Genomic DNA, 13447 nt, shown 5'->3' on the forward strand with positions numbered 1-13447 from the left:
AAAAAAAAAAAAAAAAAAAAACCAAGATCACCAGCTTTATCGATGCTCATTTTCTTGCCGTCAACAATGAGTAAACTATATGTTTCAAAATACTTTCATCTAGGTTTGACAACCAATGCATGTCCATAAAAATAGATAACTAATACAATTTATCATAGGAATAATTTAATACATAATAAGTCATAATTCCACCTTAATCAAACTTACTAATAGTATGGATATATCCATTTACTCTTAAATTTACAAAACATTTTCAATTTACCCTCGAAAATCTTTATAGAAAAACTAAACAAAACCATCAAATTATTCATACACTACAAATGTACTTCATTAAATCATGCAATGCAGAAAGAAAAAAGAAAAAAAAAACCAAGATCACCAGCTTTATCGATGCTCATTTTCTTGCCGTCAACAATGAGTAAACTATATGTTTCAAAATACTTTCATCTAGGTTTGACAACCAATGCATGTCCATAAAAATAGATAACTAATACAATTTATCATAGGAATAATTTAATACATAATAAGTCATAATTCCACCTTAATCAAACTTACTAATAGTATGGATATATAAGCTCAAACAGTTGATCCTCCATGTTAATTGATAAAATTTTGTATCCATTTTTTCTTCATGTTCACACTCGTATGCAATTTTGTTAGTGATAATTTTAAAATTTATTTTTAAAAATTTATTTAATAGAATTAGAAAATAATTAAATTAATATAAATTAATATTCTATAATACTTAATAACTAAGTTACTTAAAAAAATTAATTCAAATAAATTTGCAACAAATAAATACCTATAATCCAATGTAAATATTTCAGTAACTCTACTTTTGCAGATGGAATTCTAAAGTGACCCCTTCCTTATCATGCATGTGTGGATATAGTCAAACTCCCCTGGGGTAACTATTTTTTGTTACGTTTCACGTTTTGCATGCTAATAATAAATGTTTTAAATGTGTTTGTATTGTGATAATTGTTATAATTATAATTTTAAAAAAAATTATAAAAAATATTTTTAATTAAGATTGAGATAAAAAAATAGATATTTGGTTAAAATTATAATTAAAATAAGATGAAAAAATAGATATTTGGTTAAAACTATAATTAAAATTAAAATCAAACAAAAAATAATTTAATATATTTTATTAAGAATATTTTTCAAATTGAGGATATAAAATAATTTTAAAAAACATGTATATTAATATTAATAGTTTTTAATTTAAATATTATAGATTTAACTACTGTTTATTATATTATAAAAGGAATAATACTTAATATAAAATATTTTTTATTGTTCCATTAAACTATATATAATTTCTTCATGTATAAAATACATCCGAAAAGGATTATAGTTTTATTGATTTTGTAAATATGTAACAACATCAAATAAAATATTATTAGAAATAAAATTAGATTAGTGGTCAAATTTTATAAATGTTATGCCATCAAACAATTTTTTTAATTTATATATTGTTATTGAATAATGTGAAATATTAGTTTTTTAAATAAAATATAATTAAAAATAAAAAATAAATTTTTTATTTAATCAAATATAATTTAATATATTTTTATAGCTTTGAACCACTTCGTATCCACTACTAACTTAAGTGAACAGTGAAGAGTTCACTCTCCACAAAAAAAGAACACAGGCAGGAGAAGAACGCAGGAGAAGCAAATAAAAATTACATCTCATAAGCTGAGGTTCTAACACAGGCAGGAGAAGAGCGCAGGAAAAGCAAATAAAAATTACTTGTCATAAGTTAAGGTTCTAACGCAAGCAAGAGAAGAAAGCAAGAAAAACAGATAAAAATTACTTCTCTTAAGCTGAGGTTCTACCTCAGTTTTTAGGTGGCATCCATATAAAAACACTTTTACATTAACCAAAAACATTTTAATTCAGTGTTCGTTTCCTATCGTTGCAGCTATCACAGTGCCAAACAGGCACGAAGATTTCAACTTCTTCGGGTAAATAAGTGTATCTCTCACTCTCTCAAAATTTAGGCTCCTGCTTCCCTTCTTTAATCAAATAATTTTTTACTCGCTAATTAATTCAATGTGCAATATTCTTCCGTGTCAAAAATGTTAGCCATGTCACTTGGCCGCACCATATATATCAGCAATATTTGTGGTTCTTTCATGTGAAAAAATAAATCACAAAGGCATCTGTAAAAGTAAAATCATATAAATGAAAATACCATTTATTAAAAACTTCAAGAAAAAGATTGAAGAGATGTCCAATCCGGACATCAGTACATTTTCACACCCTGGTTTTCTCCCAAAAAACACTTGCTTAGTCAACGTTATAATCTCTTTGCCTTTTTTAAACAATTTAATCTTTACCTTTTAAAGTCGAATCGAGCCACCATCACAATTTCTTCTAAAACACTAGAATATCGACCTCAGAACATAACACAAGAATATATCGACCTCAGAACATAACACAAGAATATCGATCCTAAGCCTTAATATACAATAGTTTGGGCACATGAACTATCACTATCAACAAAAGAAAAGAAAAGAGAGAAACTAAGGTTTAAGCTCTGAGCTAGTTTGGTGCCGACTCGAGTGACTTTGCCATTATCGAAATTAATAACAATGGATGGTTTAATTTAATCCTAGTCACTTAAATTTAGAAATTACCTGATATACCAACTCTCTCGTTCGAGGGCATTTAATATATTTTATAGGTTTTTAACACTTCAATCCCCTGCTTCCTTTCTATTTTAGAAAGTGAAAGGAAGTGGCGGGGAGAGAGAGGGCATCTAACCTGTCATTTTCGGCGAAACTTTGATCCCATCAGATTTGTTCTTAATGAGATTAGTGGACTAATTACATTACATAGTTCTCATATGGTCAGAGAAGAGACGGATTTGGAAATGGATAGATAATTTATAATTTTATTTTGATTTGATATTTTTATATTTTCAAGGGAATTAAAATTATTTTTAAGGGTTTTGTTTTTTTTTTTTGAGTTTTTAGGATGAGTTTTAGATGTAAAATAGGAAAAGAAAAATATGAGTTTGGGGGAGCCAAAATCGACTGCCCCTATTTTGTGAACAACTCTCTTATCAATGAAAACTTGTATGCAACTGTTGTTTAGAGCTGTAGATAAAAAATGGGCTAACCTCAAAACAATCTCCCAACTATGATCCTTTTCTTGATTGAGTCCTAAAAGAAATTTGTCTTAATTGGATTCTCCTAAATCTTCAATTAAAACTCCCATCTACAAATTGTACAAATTGGAGGAAAGCAATTTTGTTTGTTAAAATAACTATAAACTTCAGATGGAATCCTTGAATGAATGTGAACAAGAAGACTAAATTAAACTTTCGTGAAGCTTTAAGGACCATATTGAAGTTAAAATTGTTTCGGAACTTTGATCAAGAACTTTATGAATTCTTTTTTTGTCTCGGACCGAAGGATTACGTGTTCTCATCTCACTTGCAAGTCATTGGAGACCTATGTAGCTGGGAATTTCTTTGATGGTTGTCCGATAGCATATACGCCGCGCTTTACTGCGTGCCTTATTAAAATCAAATGATTGCATTAAAAAAGTAAGCGTTGTTTTTTTTTTTTCCATGCGATAAATTATTTAATATAAAAATTAGAAACTTGAGCAGTGCATAGAAGAAAATTAGTCAATTAGTATATGAGTTAATAAAAAAAAAATGATATGACTTATTCAATCTAATAGATTAAATTCAAATAAATCTTTTAAATTCAAGTTAATTTTTTAAATTAATAATCATGAGATTCTAGTTTCAGTTTCAATTAAAAAATAAATTCTCAAATAATTTTATATTAAAAAATGAAATAGTAAAAATTAAATTAAATTAAAAACATTTATCAAAGTAAAAAGAGTTCAAAAAAAAAATAAGAAAGAGAATCAAATCATATAGAAAACACAATTGAAGGAGAATTAAATCATAAGAAAACTTTATTTCTAAAAATATTTTAGGGCAAAACAAATAATAACTATAAAAAATGAAACCATATCTGATAAATAAAGAGTTAAAAGACAATAAAATTAAAAAAAAAATTATAAATCATTTCAAATAAAAAAAACAATGATCAAATATAAATAAAAAACAAATTGAAATGCAGGTTTGAAATTCTAATATATCACATGTTGAAACTGAGGTGGATAGAAAAAAAAAGGAAGAAGAAGAAGCTAATTGATGCCAAACTAGAGGTTAAAATGCCATATATGTTATCCAATAATTCCAAAAAAGTTTATCATTGATCATCGAAATCCTCCACGCTTGCCGCTCAAAGATTATAGAATAGCTAATGTGCTGACGCTTGTATGCATAAGTCAACCATTTTTTTATTTTTTTTAATATTTTATATTTATTAAAAAACTAAAATTCTTCTAAGTCAACATAAATATAACAAAAATATATACATAAAAGACCGAGTTATCCCTAAATAATTTGATAATAGCTAATGAACTTTATGAAAAGATAAAATTATCTCTATCGGCAACTTAATTGTTCTTTCTTATAAAGAGCAAAATGAAAATTACACTATAGCAAAATTTTGAAAAAAGATAGAAGAAAAACACGAAGCTGATGAGTCTTCAACAATACTGTAGCAACAACATCAGCAAAAGGCTTACACAATTCCAACGGCTTTCCTGATGGAGAGGTCTTGGAAAGAATGCAGTCATCTTATTCAGGCTTTTCTAATAGGGCTTCTAGTTCTTGAAAATACTCACCTATAGTATATTACATAGGCTAGCTGGCTTGTTGCCAATTTACTAGCTAAAATTAGAGTTTTCATTCATGGAAATGAGGATACGATGAGTGAATACCCAAAGATAGCCCCAAATATCTTAATTTCTTTTTCAGCTTCAACCCTGTAGAAAGGTGTTGCAGGACCACTTCGGTCTTTCTCCTTGAGAAACTTGACCCTGTCCCCAACTTTAAGCTCCTTGTGGCGAACGAATGCAAGCCAGCCCTTTGAGAGAACTGGCTTTGGGTGTCCTTTCTTGCGAGTAGAGCATTTAAAGGTCCAGACGAAGCCACTCTCATCTATTGCTGGAAAATCTCGGCCATGGCTACCTTTAAGAGATGGGAGAGACTTGAAACACTTAGTCGGCAGTGAGAGTCTCTTCTGAATATCCGTCTTGGTTAGCAACTTTGTGACCTCTGCCATTTTTTATTTTTATTTTTGCGTGGTTTCTTGTGCTATGTGCAGTTATTATATACACGCACTAACTAGGGGCCCATGGCACTTGCAATCAGCGAAGTAACCTAGAATATGTAAATTGCCATCAGAGAAGCAACGTAGTGTCAGCACATATATATATATATAGACACACACATGCTCCAGGGCCCATGGCACTTGCAATCGGAGAAGCTGATCCGGTAATTAACCACCATTATAATATAATCTAAGAAAGGGACTCGTTATAGTCCAGCGGTGGCAGGAGTATTTGCTCCTTCCACTTCTACATGTTCGAGCTCTGGAGTTGTATGACTGCTGGGTATGTAGGGTATTCAGTGGCTCGTGGGGAGCCCTGCGTTGCCTTACTTGCCTGCTGGGTTTGCAGGATATTCAGTGGGCCGTGAGCTCTGGAGTTGTATGCCTGCTGGGTATGCAGGGTATTCAGTGGGTCGTGGGGAGCCCCGCGTTGCCTTACTTGCCTGCTGGGTTTGCAGGGTATTCAGTGGGCCGTGGGGATTAGTCGTGGTGCGCGCAAGCTGGCCCGAATACCCCACATAAATAAAAAAAAGAAAGGGACTCGTTTATAAATATATTAAAATATTAAATTTATTTCTTTTAAAATATTTTTATACTGGTGAAGACAGAAACAAAGTTGAATCATGTCCATGGATTAAAATTAATTTTTCTTTCTACGTCATGGATTAGGACATAAAGAAACAAAGTTGAAACCTGTGTCATATATTAACAATATACTAAAAGGCGTGGGAAAAAGGCGGGGGAAAACTACTGTAGCTTCCCACGCCTTTCACTTTTTCATTTTTAATATATTACATTATTATAATTATTATATTATATTATATTATAATCACTTTCCTATCTTTAATATATTATATTATTATAATATATTTTTTTTTTATGTTTCTTTTAATGAGTTTTTTTATTTAATCCCTTTGACAAATTAGCTTAATTTAATGAGTTATCCTAAATTTTTTTAATTTTTTTTATTTAGTTTAGTTTGTTAAAAGACACCTTACACTTTTTTATTTTTAATATATTATATTATTATAATTATTATATTATATTATATTATAATAACTTTCTCATCTTTAATATATTATATTATTATAATATATTTATTTATTTATTTATTTATTTGTTTTTCTTTTAATGAATTTTTTTATTTAATCTCGGGTTTGACAAGTTAACCTAATTTAATAAGTTACTCTGAATTTTTTTAATTTTTTTTATTTAGTTTAGTTTGTTAAAAGACGGGTTAACTTGGTTTGACGGGTTAGTCCAGTTAATTTTGTGTAAACCCGTTAATTATTTTATTCTATTTAGTTATCAAACTTTCATGACACAAATTCCAAGTTTGACGGGTTAACCTAGTTAATTCAAAATTTTTTTTCTTCATTGGTTTTTTCTTCTTATTGATTTTTTTAATTAATCTATTTAATTATCATATTTTTATAACACGAACTTATAGTCAAATCCAAATCTAATGCTCCAGGGTCTGGTGTTGCAGCTAGGCTCATCTAAACTTAAATCATATAAGTTTAATATTATTATTAGTATTATAAATAGTATTCTTGGGTCAAGTGTTGCAGCTAGACCCAGGACTTTTGGGTATATATCTGCAGAAAGACCTAACACTTTTAGATATTAATATTTTTTTATATTTTTTATGCAAAAAACAAATAACCCGCAGCGTATGCTTTTGTTTTTTCTCCCCCTTTTTTTTTTTAAGCCTTTTACCATGAATAGCATGGTGTAATCCACGGTGAAAAAGCTTATGCCTTCAGTTTATTTTTTTTTTATAGTTTATTAATATTAAAGTTTTTCTGTTTAGTTATCAGGCTTTCATGACACGGATCCTAAGTTTGATGGTTTAACCCAGTTGATTTAGATTTTTTTTATTAGTTTTTTCCTTCCTGTGAGTATTTTTCTCTTTGCTTTTTTATTTTTAATTAATCTTTTTTTTAAAAAAATAGTTCATCAATATTAAATTTTTTTTTCTATTTAGTTATCACAATTTCATGACATGAATCCCGGGTTTGACAGGTTAACTTGATTTGACGAGTTAACCCAATTGATTCTGATTTTTTTCTTTTTTCTCATTAATTTTTTTTCTGTTAGTTTTTTTAATTAATCTATTTAATTATTATACTTTTATCACATGATCTTATAGTCATACATACATCCAATGTTATTATGTTTGGTATTGCAATCAAAATCACTTAAACTTATATCATATAAATTTAGTATAATGTTATTATTAATATTATAAATATTATTTTTAAATCAAATATTACAGTAAAACTCAAAATTTTTAAATATAACTTTAAAGAAAAACCTAATAATTTTAAGTCAGAAACCGTTCTTTGCTATTGGAGCTTTATGAAGTAAATATCAAGAATTTTGTGCACAGTGAAATCACATCAATGAAAAGTTCCATGTACAAACCAAGTAAAAGGACAAGATTTATTTCATTAAAGATGAAAACACAAAAGCCACGGTTTGAAGACACTGTAGCAAGCACACAAGCAAATTCAACTATATATTAAGTGCAGCCTTCTATGAGATAGAGACCAAGCTAATTGCTTCTTGCCCATATAATATTTACTAATATATATATATATATATATAATATAATATTTACTAATTAATATATATATTTCATTCATGGAAATGTGGCTATGATGGGTGAATAGCCAAAGATAGCACCAAATATCTTAACTTCCTTTTCAGCTTGAACCGTGTAAAAGGGTGTTGCAGCGGTTTGGTTCAAGGAAAATTTGATCTTGTCGCCAACTTTAAGCTTCTTGTTGCGAACGAATGCACGCCAGCCCTTTGAAAGAACTGGCTTCGGGTGTCCTTTCTTGCGAATAGAACACTGAAAGGTCCAGACGAAGCCACTCTCATCTATTGCTTGAAATTCCACGGCATGTCCACCTTTGAAAGATGGGAGAGACTTGAGATACTTCTTAGGCACTGACAGTGTTTTGCTGGTGTCTGTCTTGCCAAGGATCTTAGAGAAGGTTGTCATTTTAGGCCAAGCAAAAAGAAGATATTACGTATCCTCTTCCAAGAATGGCTTCAAACTTCTGTTACTTGTGATATTTCCCTTGGACCGATGTTTTTTTAATTTATAGGTGCTGCGCGACCCCACATGCTGTGAAGGTCCTGCTAAGTTAACAAAATTGGGTGGATGCATGTAACGGCGTTTGTAACAGCGTTTCCCTTTAACCACTCGTTTCGTAACGGCGTTCCTTTTAACCACCTTTTTCCCTGCGGCGTTTCCTGAGGCGTTTCGCGGCGTTTCCTGCGCCCCTTAACGGCGTTTCCTCGTAACGATGTTTCCCTGCATTTCGTAATGGCATTTGCCACCGTTTCGAAACGTCTTTACCTTTAACGGCGTTTCCATTTAACGGCGTTTACCTGCGTTTTGTAAGGGCGTTTACCTGCGTTTTGTAAGGGCGTTTACCTGCGTTTTGTAAGGGCGTTTACCTGCGTTTTGTAAGGGCGTTTACCTGCGTTTTGTAAGGGCGTTTACCTGCGTTTTGTAAGGGCGTTTACCTGCGTTTTGTAAGGGCGTTTACCTGCGTTTTGTAAGGGCGTTTACCTGCGTTTTGTAAGGGCGTTTACCTGCGTTTTGTAAGGGCGTTTACCTGCGTTTTGTAACGGCGTTACCTGCGTTTCGAAACGGCGTTTCCCTTTAACACCTTTTCCTTGTAGACTCACATTTGTGTTTTTTATGGGTGGGATGAGAGAGACCTTTTTGTGGTTTTTTGGATGAGAGAGACTGTGGGATGAGAGAGACTCACGTTTGTGTTGTTTTGTGGGATGAGAGACGTCCCCTTTCCTATTAAAACGATTGACCAATAGACGAATAGAATTAGAAATACCTCTACTTCGATAATTTTAATATGCCCCATTATCAATTAATCTTCTTAAGATACCCCTCCTACATATCCTTACATTAATTAAATAAGCACATTCATTCAAATCCCAGACATTAAATGCCGAGATGGTCTAGCATGCTGGTGGAATACATTGCTCTGGTTCTCTCGTCTAATCTAGAATTAAATTATCTTGAATTTTGTATTTATACTATAACTCAATTATAAAATCATGATAAATATGAATGTTGTAATTTTGCTGATGAATTGATGTAGATGTGTTCTAATTTTATGAGTGAATTGTAGCTAAGATACACGGCCAAGAATAATCTAATCCTAGAGAGAATTGTGTAGTCCTTATGAAATAAAAAGCCTGACACCATGCATGTGAATTATGATAATGCTTGAACTTCATACACATATCATTTTCAACAACGAACATTTCTTCATGCATTTTTAAAAATATGTTGGAAGCTACAACTATGATTTAAGGGCCTTTTGGTTTCGATAAAAAATCTTCAAGAAATATGCATTTCTTCATGCATTTTTTTTTAAAAAGTATTTTAAAAAAAAAAATACCCATGCTGCATACATATTAGTTCTGAACACATGTTGGAAGGTACAATTATGATTTAGGGCTGTTTGGTTTTGATAAAAATTATATTTTATGATTTTTATGATTTTTTTTATTTTTAAATTGTTTTGAATGTTTATATTAAAAATAATTTTTAAATAAAAATATTTAAAAATAACCATAATTATATTTACAAATATCTCTTTAATGGCTATTATTAGATAGAATGTAAGTTCTATATATTAAGTTAAATGTAGCTCATAGTTAGGCAACCGTTAGTGACTTTTTATGCTTTGAAAAAATAAAAATAAAAATAAAAAGTTAAACAACTACGAAATCCCATAAAGACTCTTTTTTATGCTTTGAAAAATGAGAAGATAAGGGGCGCGCGATTTGTCACCCAGCCAGAGCGATTGGCAAGCTGTCACTAAACAACCAAATGGCAGGCATGACATCAAGTTAAAAGGTTTGCATAGAAGGTTCTGGGTTCGAGATTGAATTCTGTTTGAGACGGTGAATGGTATTTATTTTTTAAATTATTTTTTATTTAAAAATATATTAAAATAATATATCTCTTATTTTTTTAAAAAATAATTTTAATTTCAGCACGCCAAAATAATTTTAAAATATAAAAATTTTTTAATTTAAAATAAAATATTTTTATTTATTTTTTTCAAAAACAGTTTTAAAATATAAAAACAAACATAACTTTTAATATAATTTAAAATTATTAAAAAAATTCAAAATAAAAGAAAAATTGAGATTGTTTAATAGAATAGTAGTAGTATATTTGTTTTGTATAAATAACAATTTGTTTTTTGGTGATAAAGTATTGATGAGTGAACAACCTTCTTTCCCTCCATCCATCTCTTCATAACTACATCTTTTTGAATCTATTTCATTATTTCTAAACAAGGTTGTCGGCAAAAGACTTTGTAAAATAACCCGTTGACATGTTATTTTTCATGTATTTTTATCTTTCTGTTAAGATAATTGTCATAATTAGAATTCATGAATAGAATGTACCTGGATACAAGAAAAATATAACAACAATTATATATATAAAAAATAATTTAATAACATTATAAAGAACAAACAACTATCTTATTTGTCACACCTCACTTCTTCATCATGAACATATTCTTCGTCGTCTTCTTCAACTTATCATCCCATCCAAAACCATTTTTTGCACAAAGCTTTGATATAATTTTTCATTCCTCTTGTTTATTGCTTTAGCCACTCGTGAAAAAGAATTGGACAAAGGTTGATGATGACCTATTTTGGTTTCAAAGCTTCCTCGACTAAGATTCCATGAAGCAGATGAGACATGTGTTTTGTTCACCTAAATTGCTTGCTCTTACCTTTTTTTTTTTTTTTATCCATGTTTATAAAAATAAAATAATTTAACAAAGCTTATATAATAATAAAGAAATTTCAAATTAATTTAGAAATATACAAATTACACCTAATAAAAAAAATAATATAATATCAAATACTATGATGATCATTGAAGACTTACATAGACATTAATTTTAAAATCTATAGGATTAATATTATGTACAAACTAATTTATATATCTATGTTAATAATAATAAAAAGAATGTAATATAATATTATTCTCATTGAAAACAAATAGAAAACATAATGTAAAATAAAGTGTATTACTCATAATGTAAACTTGGTTAATAGTTTACTACGTTATATATTAAAGAAATTGAGGCAGGTCGCGAACTAAATCTACACTTAAATTGATAGAAGAACTATAATCCAATGTCAATATTTCATTAACTTTACTTTTGCATACGGAAGACTTAAGAGTCCCACAGTCCCATAGTCCCATTCCTTGTTCATGCATGTGTGCCTAAAGTCAACGTAAGTGACTATTTCTTTTTTACATTTACGTTTTGCAAGCCCAATTACTAGTTTTACGTGAAGGTGGAGGCTGTTGGTCACTTGGAGATTTTTGTAGAAATTTGCTTTCAAGATGTTTCAGCCCATGGAGACATGTTAGAGATAAGAGGCTTCTTGTTGGACACAAGAGCATGGAGTTACTTAGAGATGAGCCCAATTTCTACGGGGCCATGGAGATTAATGGATATGCTAGAGAAAATGCAGACTTGGAGACAGCATATACAATTAATCATTATGGAGTGTACATATTTCTTCTTTTTTTTTGCTCTAGTTTTTTTTTCATATAAATTGTTGCAAATAACCTTGGTAATCAATTTTTCTATTTCTTTTTATTGTATGATATTTTTTAGTCTCAAGGTCATGATCATAATAAAAAAGATAGATCCTCTATTGAGTATTTCCTTGTTAAATCTCCATAAATGGGCTCTAGTGCTTTCATCTCGATGTTGTGTGATATTGAAAAGAGGTCAATGGTGCTATTATTAGCTAATATACTGGTGCTAAAACATGCAATAAGTTAGGCATCTAGATTATGAAAGCTAAGAATAAAACCAAGCTCAAGGTTGTAATACCACAAGATAGCAAATTTATAAAATGTCATACGAAGGATTTTTCATGTGGTATCATTTTTTTGTGTATTATCATATCTAGAGAATTTTTCAGGTTCTAGATATGTTTCCTGAGATCTTTAAGTTCATTATAGTTATCTAGGTTAATCTTTACAAAAACATATTCTTTGGAGATAAGAGTGCATAACACTCGTTGATAAAATGGGGAATCTTTCACTTGATGGTGTTCATTATGATGACCTCTTTCATGTCTAGGTATTTTTTTGCATGGAGCAGTTAAGTGAGACTTAAAAGATTGGTGATTAGATCTTCATTTGGAACGTCTAGTTTAAAAATGTCTAGGAATCTTTTACTTCATGGTATTTTTTTGTCTCAAATGGAGCATAATAAATCTTCAATTAAAATTTTCATTAAAACATTTTACAAATTAAAGGAAAATAATGTTGTTTCTTATAATAACTACAAAATTCAGATGGAGTATTTGAATGAATGTAAACAAAGAGACTAAATTAAAATTTCTTAAAGTTTCAAATCTCCATGTAAAAATCCATTATTGATATCAAATTGATACAAACCCCAGCCTTGAACAATAACAATGGCCAAGAGGCAGCGCACATTGACTAGCTTGGCAACAGAGGAGAATGTTTCGTGATAGTCAATACCCTTTTGTTGTGTGTATCCCTTGGCAACTAATCTTGCTTTGAATCTTTCAATGCTACCATCTGCATGCTATTTAATCTTATAGACATATTTGCAGTCAATAGGTCTTTTTCCAGGTGGTAGGTTAGTCAATATCCATGTCTGGTTAGACTCCAATCCCTCCAACTCATTTTTCATGGTTGTACGCCAGTGAGGTTCGAGGACAGCTTGAGCATATGTTTGTGGCTCAGTATGAGAAGATATCGATGCAGCGAATACTTGAAAAGGTAAAGAGAATTGTGTGTATGAAAGAAAATTACTAAAAGGAAATTGTTTACCTGGAAGAACCTCAACTGTTGTGGCCTGAATTGGATTGGGAGAATTGAGAAAGACCAGCTGACAATGAAAATCTTGCAAATACTTGGGAGCCTGTGTCATTCTACTAGATTTGCGAATACGAATGTGAGGAGGAGATGAAGATGTGGAAATGGAAGAATGTGAGTGATCTGAGAATGAAGGGCCTGATGGTGAATTGTGAGATGGAATACTTATTTCACACGTTTTAGGCAAAATAACTGTAGTTAGAGACAAGTCAGCAGATTTAGAGGTGAACAAGAAATGTGAGTTGTTGGATCAAATGAGGTGTGAATGGTACTCAGAGGGTCTAAGGTAGAGAAG

The 13447-nt window shown here is 30.2% G+C and overlaps 2 protein-coding genes across 2 annotated transcripts; both read right to left on the minus strand.

Moving 5' to 3' along the window:
- Positions 1-4790: 4790 nt before the first annotated feature.
- LOC105115124 (uncharacterized) lies at positions 4791-5165 on the minus strand. The gene has a single exon (XM_011011922.1). The coding sequence runs from the start codon at positions 5163-5165 to the stop codon at positions 4791-4793; it is 375 nt and encodes a 124-aa protein (XP_011010224.1).
- A 2692-nt stretch (positions 5166-7857) lies between these two features.
- On the minus strand, positions 7858-8223 carry LOC105115126 (B3 domain-containing transcription factor NGA4-like). Its single transcript, XM_011011923.1, has one exon. It carries the CDS (start codon positions 8221-8223, stop codon positions 7858-7860), a length of 366 nt encoding a protein of 121 aa, XP_011010225.1.
- Positions 8224-13447: the final 5224 nt, after the last annotated feature.

The sequence above is a fragment of the Populus euphratica genome, unplaced genomic scaffold, assembly GCF_000495115.2.
Source record: "Populus euphratica unplaced genomic scaffold, PopEup_1.0 scaffold647.1, whole genome shotgun sequence".
Classification (NCBI taxonomy): Eukaryota; Viridiplantae; Streptophyta; class Magnoliopsida; order Malpighiales; family Salicaceae; genus Populus; species Populus euphratica.

Coding starts and splice junctions, on each gene's coding strand:
- LOC105115126 (XM_011011923.1), bottom strand. CDS start 8,223: ATGACAACCTTCTCTAAGATCCTTGGCAAGACAGACACCAGCAAAACA.
- LOC105115124 (XM_011011922.1), bottom strand. CDS start 5,165: ATGGCAGAGGTCACAAAGTTGCTAACCAAGACGGATATTCAGAAGAGA.